The following is a 21,763-nucleotide window of genomic DNA, read 5'->3' on the forward strand; positions in this document are numbered from 1 at the left end:
AATGATGCCTGGCATTTCCTGGGTCAGGGCCCAACCTCGGGCCTCGTTAGTGCGCGCACCCACCCTCGTTGTCTTCCAGACCCATCTAGGTAAGCAGGAGGGTGTTAGGGGCTGGCAATCCTCTCTGGGTAGGTGGGGATTTCTACAATGAGTCACGTCCTGGGACCACATTCGCTCCAGGAGTCAGACTGAACGGATCTAACGGGGCAAGCGAACCCCCTCGTGAGCCAGGCAGTCCGGGCTTGTCTGGTAAGAAAGCTGCCAGACCCTGTGCGGACGCTCTGATTCTGGGTAGGAACAGAGTTCATTAAACTAGAATAAGCTTCTTAGACCGGCACCCACGCGTCCACCCGGGTTAAAGTCACCCTTGGGTTCAGCTGGTGCATGTCTCATGTAGAGCAGCCCTGGGGTGTCCACACACAGAGCAGAACTGGTTTAGCGACATCATTTTAGTGTCTCACCTCTAGCTCTCCTGTCAGCTGTGAGCGTGGAGCGGGCCGGGAGTGCACAGGCAGCCCGGCCCGGCCTGGAACCAGTATTCCTGCTGCACCCCATCCCAGGAAAGGGCCTGGCCTCTCATCTCTTACCTGCCCCGCGGCAGCTCCCCTTCCTCCTTGCGCCAGCGGGACGTCGGCACTGGGTCCCCCTGCACCTCACAGTGGAAATCCACGCTGTCCTCAGCGAGCACCACCTGGTTGATGGGTCTGCGGATGAATGTGGGGCGCTCTGCCAAGACAGGCCAGAAAGGCAGCGTCAGGACTGAGCACAGGAGCCGTACAGCCCACACCAAGTGCAGAGACCCCACAGCCTCCGACCCCTGCACATGCAGCCATGCCAGACTCAGAGGATGCACTTGGAAAATGTCGGAGAAGCCGGCCCCATGGGATCGGAGCCTCCTTGCACTAGTCAGACGGGTACACGCAGCCTCACCCCCTGTTCCATGGGGCCTCACGCAGCCTCACCCCCTGCTCCCTTGGGGCTCATGCTGCCTCACCCCCTGCTCCCTGGGGGCTCTGGCCCCCCGGTGGCTGCTGGAAGGCTGATGGGCCTGGAGCTCAGAGGGCTCTAGCCACACAATGGGTCTAAAGAAAAGGAGGACTTGTGGCACCTTAGAGACTAAGCAATTTATTTGAGCATAAGCTTTCGTGAGCTACAGCTCACTTCATCAGATGCATCCGATGAAGTGAGCTGTGGCTCACGAAAGCTTAGGCTCAAATAAATTGCTTAGTCTCTAAGGTGCCACAAGTCCTCCTGTTCTTTTTGCGAATACAGACTAACACGGCTGCTGCTCTGAAACAATGGGTCTAGCAGTGAGAGGACAAGCGTCTCCTCCATCAGGCTCTGCCTCCCAGTACCTACCCAGCCAGCGTGGCCCAGCCCTGCCACGGAGTTTGGCCTCGGTAGCTCCGCCAGACCTTGGTGACTTGTAAGGGCAGCACACTTGCCCTGTGGGAACTGGCCGGGCCGCAGGGTTATTTATGCAGCTGCCTGTCCAGTTCACCATGGCCCAACGTGCAGGGCTGTGCACTGACTGAGGGAGCAGTCCTGTGTCCGGGCCAGCCTGGCCCAGAGAGGTCTCACCACCTCCCAGCCAGCAGATGGGATGGAGCAATGGAAGGCAGAGGGAAAAACATCTCAGCACCCAAGACTGGCAATAACGTAGGCAGGAACTGGTTTCCCCCTCGGGCTCCGGCCAGGGCTGCTCAGAAAAACACCTGCCTTGTTTATGACCCCTTCGGCTAGAGCAATAAACCATTTCCCAGCTCCCAGCACGGCAGGAGGCAGTCAGTGCCTGGAGAAGGGGATGGTTGTTAATGGCCATTCAGTCCCCTCCAGCAGTGGAAACACAGAAGGCTCCTTGGCGTGACTGACGATGGAGAAGGTAGTGACTCAGTGGTACTGCTCTGGGTTGGAGATTCCTGGGGGCAGCTTGCAAATGTTCCCATATGGATCCTGTTTGTGAGTGTAGGGTCTTTGATTAATAATGTCTGGCACCCCGGGTGGCCCTAACCACATCCAGACAGCGCTGCTGCCATGCAGCCACTTCTGGGGTGGAGTGCAGCTGTCAATCCCAGCTCGCAGCACAGCAGCAGGGAAGCAGCCATTCAGGGACGTACACTGGGCCAGACCCAGCCAGACAGGCTTGCACCTAGGGGGAAAGGCTGCTGAGATGTAGTCTGGGTATTCCCAGCCTGATGCCTGGCCACTCAGCTCTGGTGCCTTGGCTATGGGGCACTTCTCAAAGCGCCTAGCTCATCAGCCGTGCTGGGTGCTGTGTGGGGGAGCAGCCATAGAGCCGAGCTCCGTGACACATAGCCAGCCACCCTGTGTGTCCTGCCCCACACCAGCCCCAGGTACTACGTACCAAACACCACCAGCTCGGCCGGCTCGCTGTCCCGCTCCCCCACCATGTTAGTAGCCACACAGACGTACATGCCAGCGTCACTCTTCCTGGTGTTGGACATCATCAGCTTCCCCCCACGGATCTGCACCAAAGGGGAAGAGCTCAGAATAGCTGGCCCTGCCGCGGTACGGGGAGTCACACGCTTGGGCACCTGAAACATACTGCTGGGGAGGGTCACAGGACCGCTCTTGTGGCTTCCCTTTGCTTCCCCATCAGAAAGTCATTTTTCTGTGGGGAAGCAAAGATATCTGGAGGGGACATAAATTCTGCGCCCGTGCAGAATTCCCCCAGGAGTATTACAATAACTGTATTGGAGAAGAGGAAAAGTCACAAGATTTTATCCATTACAGAAGAGAAACTCTGCCATCGGGGGTGTGGCATGAAGGATCCCAGCTCTTTGAACTGGACCTGCACTACAAGGACAAGCGAGAGTGACTCCCCATGCCACCCTGCAGGACAGATGCTCCCACGGCCCTCTCCCTGCATTCCACCCTGCCCCCATGGGACAGATACCCCCATTACCCAGTTTCCCCTCTCCACAGGACAGATGCCCCCGTACCTGCTATGACGAAGTGAGACTGTTCTTAATGTTTCCTCTGAATAGTGTGGGGGTGCCTCAGTTTCCCCTATGCAGTTCTTAAGTATCTAGGTGGTGGGGTAAGGATGTACGATCATTGCAGAGCCCTAGAGGGCAGGTGTGTGCAGGGGTCTGGACACAGAGAATGGCCAACACCCTGTTTCCTGGCCACTGATGGCCTGGGCCCTTCCTCCCTGCAAGGTGAGAGCTAAAGGGTTGGAGAACAAAGGAATCCGGTGACCTCCTGGTCCGGGAAAGGGGAAAGCCCAGAGGAGGAGGGGCTGGTGAGAGTTTCCGTTTGGGGCTGGCTGGGACATGGAGTGAAGGGCAGACGTGGTTGTCTGGCTCACTGCCCCCCAAAATGGACCCAGCTGAGGGGTCCTGTTCTCTGCACCTACAAGCTCTGTTTTAGACCATGTTCCTGTCGTCTAATAAACCTCTGTTTTACTGGCTGGCTGAGAGTCACGTCTGACTGCAAGGTTGGGGTGCAGGACCCTCTGGCTTCCCCAAGACCCCGCCTGGGTGGACTCGCTGGGGGAAGCGCACGGAGGGGCAGAAGATGCTGAATGCTCCGAGGTCAGACCCAGAAAGGGGGAAGTTGTGTGAGCTGTGTGTCCTGAAGACAGGCTGCTCACAAAGAGGAGACTTCCCCAGAGTCCTGCCTGGCTTCATGGGGAGCAGTTCCAGAGCATCGCCCGGGGACTCCGTGACACCTGCATGCCAGCCCCGCCCCCATGGGACAGACACTTCTATTAGTTTCCCCACCCTGCAGGACAGATGGTCCCATAGCCCTCTCACTGCACACTACCCCAGCACCCTGCAGGACATATTCCCCCACCATGCCCTACACCCTCTGCACCTCGGGACAGATGCCCACCATACCCCCGACCCCGCTGCTCCCCCCACCCCACTCCCCCCAGCCCTGTGGGATGGGCAAGGCCTCACCGTGATGCGCTCATCTTTATCGCTGATGCGGATGCTGTTCTTCTTCCAGGAGATGGTGGGCTCAGGGTGCCCGCGGGGCGGGATGCACTCCATCACAGCTGGCTCGCCGGCCGCCACCACCACATCACTGGGGGCCTGCCGGAAGTCATCGCGCAGGACTGCAAGGGAACCATGGATGCGTGAGCCAAGGGCTTGGCCAAGGGGCCACGCAGGCAGAGAAGGGGCAGACAGCTGCAGGTGCCCTCCAGAAACAACCGTGGCCATTTGTGCTCCGCCTCCTCCACCTTCCTCTGCACCCACCTTGCTGCCCTGTCACCAGCCAGTGCCCGCGGGAGCAGAGAGCCCAGTGTGGGGACAGCCCTGCGGGGAGCCATGTCCCCGTGGCCGGTGTGTCCAACCCCAAGCCCAATCCCGGTAGGACGTGCCGCCTGGCTCGCTTTGCCAGCATGCCCAAATCGGGGTGTGTGACCTGAGGCGAGCCGCTGCAGTCTCCTCAGACAAGGCGGAGCGAATGCCGCAAGAGGGGGAGTCACACCCCACGGCTGGGTTCCCAGCCTAGAGCCTTCCACAGGAGTCAGGAGGGGCAGAAAATGTCCTGTTGCATGTGAGGGCTGCTGGGTCTGGAGGGAAGCACCCACACACACAAGTGCCCAGGGCAAGCTAAGGATGCTCTGCCTGCCCAAAGCCTCAGGTGCAGTCTGGGATGTGGGCTGTTAGAATCATAGACTATCAGGGTTGGAAGGGACCTCAGGAGGTCATCTAGTCCAACCCCTGCTCAAAGCAGGACCAATCCCCAACTAAATCATCCCAGCCAGGGCTTTGTCAAGCCTGACCTTAAAAACTTCTAGGGAAGGAGATTCCACCACCTCCCTAGGTAACGCATTCCAGTGTTTCACCACCCTCCTAGTGAAATAGTGTTTCCTGATATCCAACCTAGACCTCCCCCACTGCAACTTGAGACCATTCTCCTTGTTCTGTCATCTGCCACCACTGAGAACAGCCGAGCTCCATCCTCTTTGGAACCCCCCTTCAGGTGGTTGAAGGCTGCTATCAAATCCCCCCTCACTCTTCTCTTCTGCAGACTAAATAAGCCCAGTTCCCTCAGCCTCTCCTCGTAAGTCATGTGCCCCAGCCCCCTAATCATTTTCATTGCCCTCTGCTGGACTCTCTCCAATTTGTCCACATCCCTTCTGTAGTGGGGGGACCCAAACTGGACGCAATACTCCAGATGTGGCCTCACCAGTGCCAAATAGAGGGGAATAATCACTTCCCTCGACCTGCTGGCAGTGCTCCTACTAATACAGCTCAATATGCTGTTGGCCTTCATGGCAAGAAGGGCACACTGCTGACTCAGATCCAGCTTCTCGTCCAGTGAAAACCCCAGGTACTTTTCTGCAGAACTGCCGCTTAGCCAGTCGGTCCCCAGCCTGTAGCGGTGCATGGGATTCTTCCGTCCTTAGTGCAGGACTCTGCACTTGTCCTTGTTGAACCTCATCAGATTTCTTTTGGCCCAATCCTCCAATTTGTCTAGGTCACTCTGGACCCTATCCCTACTCTCCAGGGTATCCAGGGCCGTCCCTAGCCATTTTGGTGCCCTATGCAGCCGTCCTGCGGGGCGGTGGGCATCCTCAGGCCTCGGAGTGGGGGAAGGAGCAGGCTTGGGGGGCATGGGGGAAACCGCCCCCCAGCATGAGCCTGTGGAGTGGAGCGGGTTGGGGCCGGGTCACTCCACTTCCTGCCGCCCGGTGAGTGCAGGGCAGGCCTGACCCCTGCTGCAGTCCTCCGGGGAAGGAGTGGAGTGGGAGTTAGCCCCAGGCCTAACACTAGGGTTGCCAGCCGCCCGGTTTTCAACTGGAATGCCTGGTCGAAAAGGGACCCTGGTGGCTCTGGTCAGCACTGCTGACCGGGCCGTTAAACGTCAGGTCGGCGGCACAGCAGGGCTAATGCAGGCTCCCTACCTGCCCTGCCTCCGCGCTCCTCCTGCAAGTGACATGCCCCTGCTGTTCCTAGGCGCAGGTGCGAGCAGAGAAGCTTTGCTCACTGCCCCCACCCCAAGCGCCAGCTCCGCGGCTCCCATTGGCCTGGAACCATGGCCAATGGGAGCTGCAGGGGCGATGCCTGCATGTGCAGGCAGTATGCAGAACCGCCTGGCCATACATCCTCCTAGGGGCCAGCATGCCGGCTGCTTTCAAGAGCTGCACAGAGCCAGGGCAGGCAGGGAGGCTGCCTTAGCCCCACTGCGCCACCAATCAGGAACCGCCTGAGGTAAGCGCTGCCCTGCTGGAGCCCGAACCCCCTGCCCCAGGTCAGAACCCCCTCCTGCACCCCAAATCCCTCATCCCTGGCCCCATCTCAGAGCCCACACCCCCAATTGGAACCCTCACCCCTTCCGGCACCCCAGTCTCCTGCCCCAGCCCAGAGCCCCCTCCTGCACTTCAAACCCCTCATCCCTGGCCCCACACCAGAGCCCACAATCCCAGCTGGAGCCCGCACCCCCTCCCACATCCCAACCCGCTGCCCCAGCCCGGAGCCCCCTCCTGCACCCTGAAAACTCATTTCTGGCCCCATCCCAGAGCCCGCACCCCCACCCCCTGCCCCAGCCCAGTGAAAGTGAGTGAGGGTGGGGGAGCATGAGCAACAGAGGGAGGGGGGAATGGAGTGAGTGGGGGCGTGGCCTCAGGGAAGGGGTGGGGCGGGGGCGGGGCAAGGGTGTTTGGTTTTGTGCGATTAGAAAGTTGCCAAGCCTACCCAACGCTGCGGTGCAAGGACGAGAGCTGCTGAGCCCGCCCAGGCCCTGGGGGTCCGGAGCGCTACCAGCCAGGCTGTGACCTCGGGACCACCCAACTCGCTGCACTGCTCACTGCCCTCAGGAAGCTACACAACACTGCGCTGCGTCCCTTCCCACTCCGCCCAGCCCATGACCCGCGTGCGGACTCGAGGGGCACACGGCGCTTTGGGCTGTTTGCCCCAGATCAGCCTGTTTTCCTATCCTGCTTGGCCTCCGCACCAAGAGCGGCAGGACCTACAGCTCCATGCCCCCTGTGCCCTGCCCTCCTGTTGGCATGGTAGCTGCATGCCCAACATGGCAGCACAATGCCTGCATGCCCCCGTGCCACTGTGACTGTGTGCCCGGCCCTGTCCGTCAGCAGCTCGCCCGCCCCAGCCTCCGGGCACCCTCCTTCTTGGCTTGGAACAGTAGCCTCGAATAAGCAGGCTGCAGTCGGACTCATACACCGGGGCCTGACAGCGTCCCGTCCGGTAGGCCCGGCAGAACAGGGCACCTGGACACACCTCTAGACCCCCACAAAGGGTCACTTGTGGGTGGCAGAGAGGAAGGTGCTAGGGGCAGGGGGTCCTGGCACTATGACCCCATCCCCCCCAGTCTGCGGAGAGTCACAGGGGCAGGCTGAGATTGGCGAGAGGGCAGGGGGAATGGGTCGGAGAGGAGGGGAGCGAGTCTGGGTGGAGCTGTGGCAGCCAGGTTGGCAGTTCTGTGTGTTGAGGGGCACGGGGGGGGGGGGGTGGGCCTCACAGTGAAGGGGACGGAGGATGCAGGGGATACAGAATGGAGCAGCTGTCCCTTTTCCTGGCTGCAGCTCTCTGCGTCCACGGGCTTGGGAGTGGGGATTTCCGACACCCGCACCGGTGGGCCAGGCCCGGGGAAGGAGTGCGGTGCCGTGCAGCGCTGTGGCTATTCTCCAGGACTCTCACGCACTCCAAAGCCATCAGAAACCCCAGCTCGTCCCCGCTGTGCCCCTGGCCAGAGGCTCCAGCCAGAGCTCCGGGGACTCAGAGCTCCCCCAGGTCTCTGCTCCGGCTCAACACACAGAACTTGCCATCGCGGAGGCAGGAGAGTCCTGCAGTGCCCCAGCCCTCCTGCTGCTGCCCTGCCTCCTGCCCACCCCCCAGCATCTCTGAATTATCGCCGACCCCCTGCACATCGCAGGCCACAGAGCCTCGCCCACCCACGGCTGGAATAGACCCCTCGCCTCTGGCTGAGTTACTGGCGTCCGCAGATCGTGATTTAGAGACTTCAAGTTACAGAGAATCCACCAATTACCGTGCTGCAGCAGCACTCATTCTTCTGCTCCGGGCAGCGCGGCCCAGCGTTTTATAACCATTACGGAGAAGTGTCAGGCCCTTAATGCACAACTGGCTGTGGGGCCGGTTACTGCTCCTTCGCTTGTCAAACGCACCTGCGCTAACAATTCATTAGCCGCGTTCACCAGCCGGCCACTCCCCCTGGGGACTCGTCCAGGAGCCGATTAGCACTCGGAGCAGCAGGAGGCATGATGGACACCACAGGGTGGCCACAGCCAGAGGGGATGCCCCTGGGAGCCGGGGGACAAAGCATCACCCCGGCGCATCCAGTCATTGGCCCCCGGAGACTCAGCTGGGGGCACCGTGGGGATTTTCATACAAAGCTCGACCGGCGAGGGGGCTAGTCTGGGAAGGCCGATGCCCCGAGAGCTCACTGCAGCCAATGGACGGCGGGGGTCTGAAGCCACTTCTGCTTTCTTTGTACTGGTGGCTGCTGGGGACAGGCCCTGGCACATCCTGAGCTTCCACTGTGGCCAAGAGGCTGTGTCTCCCGTGGTGACACCCCCAGACTCAGGCTGGCCCCATGTTCCCTGAGCTGACACTCTGGGCCCTGCACCATGGCTAGGATGGGGCCCGTAGCCCACAGACCAGCTGCTCTGTACAGGGAGAACCAGGGCTCGGTGGAGCAGAGAAGAGGTCCCTGTGGCCAGCACACCAGCCAGGTTCATTGGCCTAGGGGTGAAGGGTTCCTAGGGCTCCCCCAAGCCCCCCGCAAGGCCAGGGCTGTCAGGCACCATGGCTGTGTTTTCTGAATGAAGTGAAGGTGGCCTTGGCTACTCCTCCACGCCCTGACACTGTCCCCTGGGTACAGGTTATCTGCGGGATAGGGAGACCCTGACCTGCATGGATGTGCTGGGCCTGCACCGGCTGGGGGTAGACTCTGCGAGGGTGTCCAGCACCCCAGCAGCCCAGGAGTTAACACACAGACCAGACTGCAGATGAATGTGCACACGCAGGGGTCTCCTATGCCCTGGGCCAACCAGGGGCTCCGCACTAGGGCACGTGATTCTCAGGCACCAGCAGCCCTCATTGGCCTGTGACTCTGTGGCCAATGCCCCCCGGGGATGTAGCATCACAGCTCTGTGGCGCGGGATGCTACGTAGGGGCACATGAGGACGGAGGGTGGGGGGATTCACAGGAGAGCTGGATGCCCAGGGCGGGAGAGGAGCCCACAACAGGCTCTGCTGCCAGGGCCATTTGCTGTCCAAACAGAGGTGTGGCACGGTCGCCCCCTTTCAGAGTGCCCTCCAGGGCAGGGGAGCAATGAGGGCTTTCCCAGCAAAGCAGGGCAGAACGGGGCAGTGCCCTGAGCTCCCCCCACCTGGGAGAATGCAAACTGGCAACCTGGACAGAGGAATACTGACTGGGGGGCTGAGACTCTCCTCGACATGATGAGGGCCACGGATGATGAGGGCCACGGTGTATAAAGCACAAGGCCTCCCACTGGTATCAGGGCCTCTGACCCAAGCAGGACAGGCCCAGGGTGTCATCCATCACTGACATTTCAGGCAGTGGGAGCCAACCTATAAAAGGCCCAGAAAAAGCCCTGGTAACTACGTGGGTGTGCAAAGGGGCCGTGCAGTCGCAGCTGGAATCCAAAGGGAGCAGTGCAGGGAAGCCTCCTTGGGTGCTCCGGGAATGGGGAGCTGATCTTGCACGAGGAGACTGAAAGAGCGGGTCTGGGTTAGTTTAGCAAATGCAGGCTGCGAGGGGATCGGATTGCTCTGGGGCAGGCGGGGGCACACTGGAGAGGGAGAAGAGCTAACGGACGTGAAAGGGCACCAGAACTAATGGGGATAAACTGGCCAGCAATAAATCTAGGCTGGAAATTAGAAGCCGGTTTCTCACCGTCAGAGGAGGGGGGTTCTGGAACTGCTTCCCAAAAGGAGCAGTGTGGGGGAGAAAGGTGGCTGGTCTCCAGCTGGAGCTGGGTCAGTTCATGACCAGGATTGGATGTCGGGGCTGCCTGTGATAGCAGGACCTGGACTCGAGGAGCAAGCAGGTCCCTTCCTTCCCTGTGGGACTCCCTGTAAATGGGGAGGCCTGGGCATGTCTGACAGCAGCATTCCCAGGGTCCCGCGGCAGCTGTGGACCCCGAATGCTCATGAGCTACGTCCAGATGTGGGTGCCCCCAAGCGCCAGGCTCTTTGGTTTTCTAAGGGATTCTCCGTGCCGGTCAGATGGGCGTGGTGCTGATAAGGCAAAGGCCAGGTGTGTCCAATCCCGGCTCTGTCAGGGCAAACCCAGCCAAGCACAGAGGCGAGGTCAGTTTCAGTCAGGGCCAGGGTGACTGCCCAAGCCATGCAGCACTCCTCTCCGCATCCCCTCTGCTGGATGCCCCCTTGAGCCCCGGGGTGCCAAGGGAACTCAGAGTTGCCAGGTTCCTAGAAGCTCCCGGTGGCTGAATGGAGTCTCAGCACTTACCAGATGTGAATAGCTTGTCAATAAGCCATTTAACTTGGTGGGAGTAATACACCATAAATATTTGTATCCAAGGGTAATACGCTCAAATAATCCAGCCAGTAATGAGCAATAAAACATGGGTATATTGCTTATTATGTATTTATGTACCTAATCCAGGCGCGTTCCCAGGCTGGCTGCCTTCCAAGAATCTCACACCCAGGAGAGCACAAAACAAGCAAGAGCACAAAACAAAGGGTCTGTCTGCTCTTTGGACAACTGAGCGTTCTCCACGAACCCTAACCACAACCAGCACATCCCCAGCTGCATGGGGTCTAACCTCACGGGCCGCGGTAGCCAGGGGAGCAAGGGTGGAGTCCCTGCCCCGGAGGAGAGGCCCCTTGCTCAGAGAAAGAGGCAATGGTTCGCCCAGCACCCATGAAGGTTCTGCTCAGTAAAGATCTCTGCTGGAGCTTTTCTAAATATAGCAGAGGGGCTGAGCCCTGCTCTCCTTTCTCCCACTATAATGAATAAATACAGAAAGACGCAATTAGCTGGCAGTAACCCTGATAATCTAGATCAACGGCTGCTGTATCCTTAATGAAGTGTTAAATTGAGTCTGTCTCCATACCCCGCCCCCCCGCCTCCGACTCCCCTGCAGGCTGTTTCGGTGATGGGTTTGTGGCTTCCCCTGGCTGGGCTCAGATCAGTCACGGAGAGTCATGAGCCCTGGCTAGCGCCGAGGAAGGAGAAGCAGCCCACCTGGGTGACTCCTCGCCACCACATCACAGCTACGCCCGGCCAACAGGTGGCTGCTGTCCAATGCCAGCCCTGCCATCACCACCCTACAGGCTTTTATAGTTCTTGTGCCAAGACAGGTGCCCTCCCGGGCACATGTCCCAGCGCCCCCTACCACCCAGCCACCCCCAGTCCTGCCAGGGAGTCACCTTCTGTCTGAGAACCCTTGAACATGTGAAAGGCCAGGCAGCCATCTGACCCACCTTAATGCTACCTGGAGCCAGCCCCACCCCCTCCTAGCTCCACTGACCTCAAACAGCTTCACACTTCATTACCCAACACCCTCCTCCCCTGCAGACACTCCAATCAGGCCGCCTCTCCGCAGCCTCTCTGGAGGCCAGAGAATACCAGGGTCCTCAGTGTCTTCTGGGGCCTCGGCCCTCGGATCCATTAATCACCTTTGTGGCCCTGTGCCGTGCTCACCCCCTGCCCGTGTCTCCTGCTCCCAAGGAGGGGATCTGTCTCAGACACCGCACATCTCGTGCCAGCTACATGGACCCCTCAGATATGGGAGTTCTGCAAGACCCTCTCACCCCGTGGGGCACGCTGCTCTGTAACCTCCTATGGACAAGAGCTGCAGGAGTGCAGTGGGGGGTCAGGAAGCCTTCACGGCTGTACTCCCAGCTCTGCAGCTACCCACCAGCTCCACACAACCCCTCTTGCTACAGGACCAAGCCCAGAGCAAAACGGTGCTTTTCTCTGTCTCCCACTGGGCTGAGGGGCCTGAATCTGCACACGCAGGACTTCTTGTTGGGGGCTGTACTGTGTCTTCCAACCTGATCTCAGCACAGGTGCTGAGGCTGGCTCAGTGTTATCTGGCAAAGACTTCGCAGCCAGGGAAGGGACTGTCACCCAGAAGGCTCAGCTGCCAGGGTTAGATCATCTCAGATTGGCCGACTGCTGGCTTAGCCTCAGTGCAGCATAGTCGTCCTGGTGAGAACATGGTAGTAAAAATGCCTCTAAGGCAGCTCTCCAGGCCCTAGACAGAAACCCTGACACAGGCATTATTGACGTGAGTCGGGGAGGGCCTCTTCCACCCTGAATCTAGGTAGATCACGCACCCATTCTATACATACACGCACATGTGTCTCCCCATACATAAACGTCTGTTGTTTCCTTTCCCTGTATTTGGAGAGAGAAATCCCCTTGTTAGACAGTCTCTAAGATGCTATAACCATGGTAATAACTGTCCAGGTGGGGAAAAGAGAAGTGAGCTGAGCTGGAGCTGCTGCTGATGTTGGTAAAGTCCAATCCCATTTCTTAGAAGACCAAGCCAGACAAACACACCCGAAAGAGGAAGGACTTTCACTTGCAGTGTTGCTGCTGAAAGACAGAGGGATGGCACCTGGTCTGATCGGCTACTCTGAGACCTGGCAAACTCGTACCACCATTGGGCTCTTCAGGGCACTTTCTGGTCACAGGCTCACTGCAGTGTTGCAAAGTCTGCAGTGCTGGCTCGCTAAGCCAGACTCTTAGGCAGAAGGAAGAAGGCGAGGGCTAGGAAAGAGAAGAAATAAGACGAGGAAGGGAAAGGAGACACGGGGGCAGGCGGGGAGACAATTCTCTCATCCCAGATGGTATTTGGGATTCAGCCAGAGCTGGTGGAGGTAGCAACATGAGGAAGGCCCGGGGGCCCAGGAGACAGCAGGGTGGCAGCCACGGGGAAGCGCCCCCCAGTAGCCAGCTTTTCTCCCCAAAGTCTGTTAAGAACCCCAAAGGAAGTGCTGGGGGGAATAGCCATCCTCTCGTTACTTTGTTAAGCCCTAGTTGCTGACACACCAGTTTTGGTTCCCTGATTCTGGTCTCACACTGTTTTCGTTTACCAGTTCTGATCTTAACACAGCCCTTGTGTTCCCTCGGGAGGTCTTGTCCTTCACACTCAGTCAGGCTTTCTGTCTCTTTTTGGCACTTTTGCCCATCACCATGTGTTGTTCTGGATCCTGTGACACTTCAGGAACGGTCACTCACTTTTCAGGCAGGAGCTCACAATCGCGCTGCATTTGTGAGCCCAGTTACCACAAGAGACTCCCCCAGAGTCTCAGAGCCCAGGGCTGACACACACTGCTGCCCGCTGAGGGGTGCCAGGGGCTCTGGCAGCCTGGCATACGACTGGCTGCAGCAGCCTCTCCACCATGTCATGGAGCACCTGCTCTGGCAGCCTCCCCTGTGCTGTGGTGGGCGAGTCTGTCTTGGTAGCAGGGAGGAAACAAAAGAAAGTTACATTAGAAGAAACCCCCATTGCTCTGGGGAGCGAGCAACTGTCCAGGCTCTTTGTCAGCTCCCTGCCCGCTGCAGGGGGACATGGCAGCCCTGGGGAAGGATCCCTCATGGGGCTCAGCCCATGGAGGTGACTCCAGCTGGGAGCGCCCAGCCCCCCTCAGATCAGCCCCATGGGGTGCTGGGTGCAGGACTTTACTGGCATTTTCCTATCACCCTTTGAACCCAGGTATGAGGCTTGGCTCCCAACCAGGGGCACATCACTCCTTAGGCTGCTCAACTTCCCTGGCTCCATGAGCAGCACTTCTCCCACACATCCCTGACAACCTTCCCTCCCTGTCCCACTGCCCACTGCCAATGCACGCTGCCCCCTTCCCAGCCCAAGACGGGGTGCGGCTGCACAGTGGGGGTTGGCAGGAGATATTGGCAGGGCCAGGAGGAGGGAGAGTGAGGCTGGGTATGGCCCCTTCCAGTCTCTACTTGGCTGCCCTTCCCAAAGGCCAGAGACCCCACAATCCCCACACAGTCACTGCCCTTGAAGTCTTAACATCCAGCCTACTTCAGTAGCGTCTGCAAATGCGATGACAGAAGGTGGTAGGTCTGCACTGAAAGCAACACAAATACTTCAGCTAGTCAGTGCCAGCATTGGGGGCCCTGGCGCTTGGCCCCACTCCACGTGGCCCCGGGATGCGTGGCCCCTGATCTGCTCCATGCAGCCTGTGGCGCCTGACCCTGCTCCACCCGGCCCTGGGGCACCCAGTCCCATGCAGCCCCATGGCGCCCGGCCCCACTCCACGCAGGACCTGGCTCAGTCCAACCTCACTCCATACAGCCCCAGGACACCTGACCCCATGGTGCCTGGCCCCGGAGCACCCAGCCCCACTTTGCTCCATGCAGCCCCAGGGCACCTGACCCCATGGTGCCCAGCCCTGCTCCACTCCACGCAATCCCTGGCTCAGCGCAAAGCCTGCCCCTGTGCCTCCTCTCCCCATCGCTCTTTATCCCGCTTTGTCCTTTATTAACTAGCCCATATTCGGATGGTTTATACAATAAACAAATCTGGGAAACTTTACTGAGAACTCCCCGAGACTCCACATGTGTTAGATCTATCGGCTCCTTTCAATCCAGCCCAAAGCTCCCTCAGTACCAGTGACCCCAGCCCGGCCTGACAGGGTTCCCAGTCACAGGCCCAGGCTGATTCTCACTCACGACTGGCACTAGGTGGCAGATCCAGCCTATCCTATGGGATAACATGATTCTGGCAATTAATTGATCTTTAACTATTCATGGTAAATAGGCCCAATGGCCTGTGATGGGATGTTAGATGGGGTGGGATCTGAGTTACTACAGAGAATTCTTTCCTGGGTATCTGGCTGTTGAATCTTGCCCAATGCTCAGGGTTCAGCTGATCGCCATATTTGGGGGCGGGAAGGAATTTTCCTCCAGGGCAGATTGGCAGAGGCCCTGGGGGGGTTTCGCCTTCCTCTGTTGAAGGGGGCACGGGTCACTTGCTGGAGGATTCTCTGCTCCTTGAAGTCTTTAAACCACGATTTGAGGACTTCGATAGCTCAGACATAGGTGAGAGGTTTATCGCAGGAGTGGGTGGGTGAGATTCTGTGGCCTGCTTGTGCAGGAGGTGGGACTAGATGATCATAATGGTCCCTTCTGACCTTAGTATCTATGAGTCTATGCGTCTATGTCCCTGGAGTCAGTACGTTGCCTGGACAAGCCAGCTCAACTCTTCTCCCTGGCACGGGTGTTACCATCGCCCCTCTCCCTTCCAGCTCCTTTTCTCTTTCAGAGCCTGGCAGTGCACCAGCTCTTTGCCAGTCACCCCCCACTTCTCCAGTCTCAGACTTCAGGAACCTAACATAGCGGCTTAGCACTGTGACCCCTAACCTGATACATCAGCCGCCCAGCCCGTGGCTCACCCTTAGCCTGTCCATTGACTGCTTCCATTTAGACTGCAACTGCGCAGGGCAGACTTGCATTAGTGGCCTGTGAGGTAACGCACTATAGTAATACAATTAACAGCACCCCTGCTATTCCAGGCTGCTGGGTTTACAGGAATGTATCAAAGGGTAGAGGGGAATTAGCCAGTTAACCGGTATGCATTCGACGGCTTGAGAAGCAATGCTGCGAAGCTCTCCGAGGCCCTGACCACAGCCCCAGTCAGTGCAAAGATTCCTGTTGCCTCCCGCATCCTTGGACTAGCCTGAAGCTTTTAGGCAATTCCCAACCACCAAAGTGCTACAGGATTTTGTATTGTGTGCGCGTCCCCCTATCCTCGGCTGGAAAGAGCTCACCCCGAGAGTACAGCCCTATACTGCTAACCTCTGAGGGAGATTCTCCTGTAAGAGCCTGCGCTTTTGAAGCCAGAGGACCCGGGAGCTCCTGTTGCCATGAAGTCCCCGGTGAAGCAGTGACACCTGTGAAGTCCTGACTGGAGCCTGCCCGTGGATTGGCTACCAGCCTTGGCAGCACACAAGCCCCCTCGGCTAGCTACGCTCTGAGGGCAAGTACACAGCAATCGCTCAGCACTGCCCACCTTGTGAATGGGTGTCAGAGCCCCGCACAGCAATCGGCCCGCTCATCCCCCAATCACATCCTCCCCAGGGGGGCTGTGACAACCCTCCCTGGTAAATGTTAATGCAAAGCGGCTGCTGAGCTCTCCTGCAGTTTCCTTCCCAACCCAGCTCTTTGATTTCACTGCCCAGTCAGTGGCCTCACTGGATCACTCTTATTTCTTGTCTCTCTGCTGGGCTTAAGGATTTGGGCTCTCGTCCTGGAGGCTACGAGCTGATGCAGGAGCAGTGGGAATTGCCAAGCTAATCATGAGATCTCACATCGGGAGTGCTGCAGCAGGGCGGAGAGGGCAACAATCCCAGTGTTTAGGGTTTAACTGCCCCACTTAAAACTGATATTTTGACCTATTTGGAGTGCACTATTTTTATTGGGCTCTGACTCTCAGGATGTGAATGATGGGCAAAACCCCATCCCGCCAGCCTGGTCTCTTGTTACCAGACATGCCAAGGCAGGTATATTCAAACTACAGCAGAGCAGATTTAGATCTCAGGAAAAACTCCCTAACTGTAAGCACAGTAGGACAATGGAACAGACTGCCTAGGGAGGTCATGGAAGCTCCTTCATTGGAAGCTGTCAAAAGAAGGCTAGATAGCCCTCTGCCTTGGATGGGTTAGACACAACAAATCCTGCAGCTTGGCAGGGATGACTAGATGACTAGGACCTAACCCTATGGGTCTATCATATTACCCCTGCGTCTGACCAGCTTCTCAGTGTCTCACCGAAGGCAAAGAACTAGGGGATGGTCATGATTATTGCAAGATATTTGTACGGGAAATAGTTTCAGAGATGTAAAATGTAGCAAATTGGGTTTCAAAATTGGAAGTGAAACTTGTCACAGACGAGGCAGGTCTCCGGGCTCACTTCATCAACACTGAGAAAAGGGGACATCTGTGGAGACATCTTCTTTTATTGTCGGGATCTGGTGCAGGTGGGAGAATTTACAAAAACAAAAGAAGGTCCCAAGACAAGTCTCTGCCTATGGGACCCCCTGGAGTAACAGATAATGGTCTGCAACTCTTACTCCTGAGGGCATTCTGCGCCAAAAAAATTAAAATTCTGTGCACAACATTTTAAAATTCTGCAAAATTCTGCAAATTTTATTTGTCAAATAAATGTGACGGCTCCAGCATGGCATTGAGGAGCACAGGCCGCCGGCTGTACACAGGTGCGAGATCACTGTGCAGCTCCCCGGACTAAGCAGTGAGGCTGCACCCAACCTGGACACAGAGCAAGGACCAGGCCTGCTCCAGAAACACCCCAGGGTCCTGCCCCTCCATGCCAGGTGCACAAGGCAGGATCCAAATGTGGAGGGGCTTAGTGTGGGGGATCCAGGTGTAGGTTGAGAGGGTTCTGTGGGGGGCAATCTGGGTGCGGGTGTAACGCCGACAGACCCCAGTCATTAGCGGGGGGGATCAAACCTGGGACCTCTGGAGCTTAGTGCATGAGCTTCTATTGCATGAACTACAACCCAACTGACAGTAGAGTGGACACACACACACACACACACTCACGCTCACTCTCTCTCTCTCGTCGCCACTAGATGGGACAGAGCACCATACCCAGAAGGTGCATCGGTTAACTGGGCAGCTCAGTGGGGGATCTGGGTGCGGGAAGGATCTGGATGCACAGGGGCTTGTGGGGGGTTCTGGGTGCAATGGTAACGGGACTCTGCAGGGGGGTCCAGGTGAAGGTGGTTGGAGCTCAGTGGGGAGGGGGGGTTGGGTGTGGGGGGACAGAGCTCAGAAGGGGGGTATGGGTGTGGGGGGCTCAATAGGGGGGTCCAGATGCTGGGGGAGTTGGGCTTAATGGGGTGGGGATCCAGGTGTAAATGGTTAGGACTTGGTGGGGTGGGGATCTGGGTGCGGGTGGCTTGTCAGGGTGGTCCAGGTGCAGGGGGAGTGGGGCTCATTGGCGGTGGGGGGTTCTGAGTGCGAGGGAGAGAGGCTCAGTGGGAGATCCTGGGTATGAGGGGGTCTGGATGCATGGGGTTGGACGGATGGGGCAGCAGCTCCGTTTACAGGGATCCCTCCCCCTGCAGCTGAGGATCGATGGGTGCAGGAAGCGGGGGAGGGGGAGGAGAAGTTTGCAGAGCTTCCTGAAGCTGCGGGAAAAATCTGGAGGTGGGTCTGACCGGGACCCGGATGCCATGCAGGGGAAGAGGAAGTCCGGTCCTCCCCAGCCCAGCCTGGACTAGCATCTGAGCTCAGTGCAGGGTAGGATCTACCAGTCGGGTCTTTCCCACTCCCACCCCTACTCCATAGTGATTTACCTCTCTGCCATCTATCCTGGGCACCTGAAACATACTGCTGGGAAGGGTCCCAGGACCGCTCTTGTGGCTTCCCTTTGTTTCCCCATCAGAAAGTCATTTTTTTGTGGGGAAGCAAAGAAATCTGGAGGGGACATAAATTCTGCCCATGTGCAGAATTCCCCCAGGAGTATTACAATAACTGTACTGGAGAAGAGGAAAAGTCACAAGATTTTATCCATTACAGAAGAGAAACTCTGCCAGCGGGGGTGTGGCATGAAGGATCCCAGCTCTTTGAACTGGACCTGCACTGCAAGGACAAGTGAGAGACACCTTATTAGACAGGAAAGTAGATTGTTAATAAGTTTGCATCTTATAGTTTTCTAATAATTTCACCTGGAACCTTATGTTTCCAAATCCTTTCAAATGTATTTGAATTTTTATCTCCAGCTCTGTTAAATAAACTCCAAGTTGAGTTTACTATCAAACTGGCTACATGCCTTGTGCTAAAGAGATGACGCTGGTACACTGGGGGGGCACTGCTTCCAGGGAGGCAGCAGATCAGGGTATTCAGCTGGGGTCCAGAAGACAAGGTCCTGGGCACGTAAGTGTAACAACGTGGGGTGTGTACACTGCTAGCCTGCAGAGAGGAAGAGCGGGGCTCACGGAGCCCAGAGCGGAGGCCTGTGTTACAAGCAGCTGGTAGTTGGGGAAGGTTTCCCGTGGTGGGCACAGACTAGGCTGTCTCACGCTAGAAGCAGGTGCTACTGTCCTGGAGACCATGGGAGATCCGAACAGTGTCAAGCAAGTCCCACAGGCGACCGGCGGCTCTGCAGTTACACAACAGAGGGCAGCTCCCAGGCACTCTGCCCAGAGGCTCACGTTAGCTCCAAGCTCAGACTCTCCGGGGTCTCTGGGACCCGATGGCACTAACCCTCAGAAATGAAGCCACCGGAGCCAGGTGAGCGCTGGCTGCAGCCAAACCAAGCAGAGCTGTCATCGGACGACAGCGCCTCAGTGTGGCCAGCAGGGCGAGGCTCTGCATCTGGGGAGCCATCGCTGCAGCAGGGCCTAGTTAGTGCCCCAACCCGCCCCATGCAGCAGAGCAGCACCCGTGCTAAGCCCCCCCTCCCCTCGGCTTTATACATCGCCCCTTTCACACCATTTATCTAGGGCGTGTTTTGTAAACGAACCCCTGGCAGCCAGCAGCCCCGGGGAGCAGCCTCCAGGGAACAGCCGCAGCCCCCAGTGCACCGAGCGCTCCACCGGGTTCAGAGTAAAAGGATGGCAATGGTGCAGAGGAACAGCGTTCCTGGGGCACCCGGCTGCAGTCACGGGGCTCTCTTTGTCCCTGCTGCGTAACACGATCCTGGGAACGCTTGTCTTGGACTCGGCTCTGGGAAGAGTTCTGACAAAACCTACATTTTGGGCTGATTGGTCCTGGGGGTCTGACCCCATGTCCCCCAAGAATGCACCTCCGGATGGGCATACGGCATGCGGCAGACCACACGGTAACAGGCCAGAGACCTAAAGAACCAGTCCCTGAGACCTTGTGCCCCACTTGGACGGCGCTGGCTCCCTGCCCAGCGCCATTAAGCCTGGTGTCACCGCAGGCAAGATGATTGTGATTGAATCTTGTCAGCGGCTTTGCAATGACTGAGCAAGATGCAGCTTCCCGAAGGGAACAGACCCATAAGGGCAGGTCCCACCTGGCGATGCCCATTCAGAGCGAGGCAGGAGCCCTAGATGTGACCAGCGGACGCCCCCAGCTGCAACTGTCTCTAAGCTCCCTTTGCAGATTGCATGGAGGGCGGGAGGAAGGGAGCCTGACTCTGTGCTGCCGTGCTGCATCCAGACAGCTGCAAGTGACCAGCCAAGCCCCTCGCTTCCCCACACGCAGCCCCAGAGCCCACAGCCTGGCCCATTGCCTCCCCACTCTTGATTTAGTCCTAAGTGGGACACAGGATCTAGTCCAAGAGGTGAATAGAGCTGGACCGCTGGGTAACAGTGATCATAATATAATTAAATTTAACATCCCTGTAATGGGGGAAAAACCACAGCAGCCCGACATGGTCACATTTAATTTCAGAAAGGGAGTGTAGCGGGGCAGCTCCCCCACTCTGAGAGCAAAGGCTAGGCTGGCTGGGGAAGCAGCCACAGCTGGGGCCACGCCCCAGTCAGGCCACGCCTGGCCCTGTTGTAAGGGCTCAGGGAGGAGCTGGGTCAGACTCTCTCTAGCTGTGGAGAGAGAAGGACTGGCTGCCTGGGAGCTCAGGGTACCGGGAGTGGAGCAGGGCTGGGGAAAGGCCAGAGGAGCTGGGGAGCTCCAGCCTGGAAAATCTCCAGGCTGCAGGCCTTGCTAAAGGCCAAAACAGGTATTGGGGCTCCAGAGGTGCAGCCTGGGGTTAGGCAGAGGCAGGGGATGCTGTGTCGGTGAGCCTTCAACCTCACTGCAGGGAGACTCACAAAAATGGGAAAGTTAGTTAAAACAGAAATTAAAAGGTACAGTGCAAAAAGTGAAATCCCTGCAAGCGGCATGGAAACTCTTTAAAGACACCGTAATAGAGGCTCAACTTAAATGTATACCCCAAATTAAAAAACCTCAGAAAAGAACCGAAAAAGAGCCACCGTGGCTAAACAACTAAATAAAAGAAGCAGTGAGAGGCAAAAGGGCATCCTTTAAAAAGTGGAAGTTTAAATCCTAGTGAGGAAAATAGAAAGGAGGAGTATAAACTCTGGCACATGTGTAAAAAATATAATTAGGAAGGCCAAAAGAATTTGAAGAACAGCTTGCCAAAGACTCAAAAAGTAATAGCAAACAAAATTAAGTACATCAGAAGCAGGAAGCCTGCTAACAACCAGTGGGGCCACTGGATGATCGAGATGCTAAAGGAGCACTCAAGGACGATAAGGTCATTGCAGACAAACTAAATGAATTCTTTGCATCGGTCTTCACGGCGGAGGATGTGAGGGAGATTCCCAAATCTGAGCCATTCTTTTTAGGTGACCAATCTGAGGAACTGTCCCAGATTGAGGTGTCATTAGAAGAGGTTTGGGAACAAATTGATAAACTAAACAGTAATAGGTCACCAGGACCAGATGGGATTCACCCCAGAGTTCTGAAGGAACTCAAATGTGAAATTGCAGAACTACTAACTGCAGTCCGTAACTCATCATTTAAATCCACTTCTGTACCAAATGATTGGAGGGTAGCTAATGTGATGCCAATTTTTTAAAAGGAGTCCAGAGGTGATCCCAGCAATCACAGGCCTGACTTCAGTACCGGGCAAACTAGCTGAAACTATAGTAAAGAACAAAATTGTCAGACTCAGAGATGAACATAATTTCTTGGGGAAGAGTCAACATGGTTTTTGGAAAGGGAAATCATGCCTCACCAATCTACTAGAATTCTCTGAGGGGGTCAACAGGCATGTGGTCAAGGGGGATCCAGTGGATATAGTGTACTTAGATTTTCAGAAAGCCTTCGACA

General features: G+C 57.2%; 1 protein-coding gene across 1 annotated transcript in view; it reads right to left on the reverse strand.

Moving 5' to 3' along the window:
* Window positions 1–21,763, reverse strand: part of ROBO3 (roundabout guidance receptor 3) — a 139,951-nt gene that overhangs the window by 49,558 nt on the left and 68,630 nt on the right. The window contains exons 3-5 of the mRNA XM_077839631.1: window positions 3,927–4,084; window positions 2,366–2,486; window positions 588–726 (exon numbers count right to left, since the gene is read on the reverse strand). Of these exons, the coding sequence (XP_077695757.1) occupies window positions 588–726; window positions 2,366–2,486; window positions 3,927–4,084 (418 nt within the window). The remainder of the gene's footprint in view (window positions 1–587; window positions 727–2,365; window positions 2,487–3,926; window positions 4,085–21,763) is intronic.

The sequence above is a fragment of the Eretmochelys imbricata genome, chromosome 22 (assembly GCF_965152235.1).
Source record: "Eretmochelys imbricata isolate rEreImb1 chromosome 22, rEreImb1.hap1, whole genome shotgun sequence".
NCBI classification, from domain to species: Eukaryota; Metazoa; Chordata; order Testudines; family Cheloniidae; genus Eretmochelys; species Eretmochelys imbricata.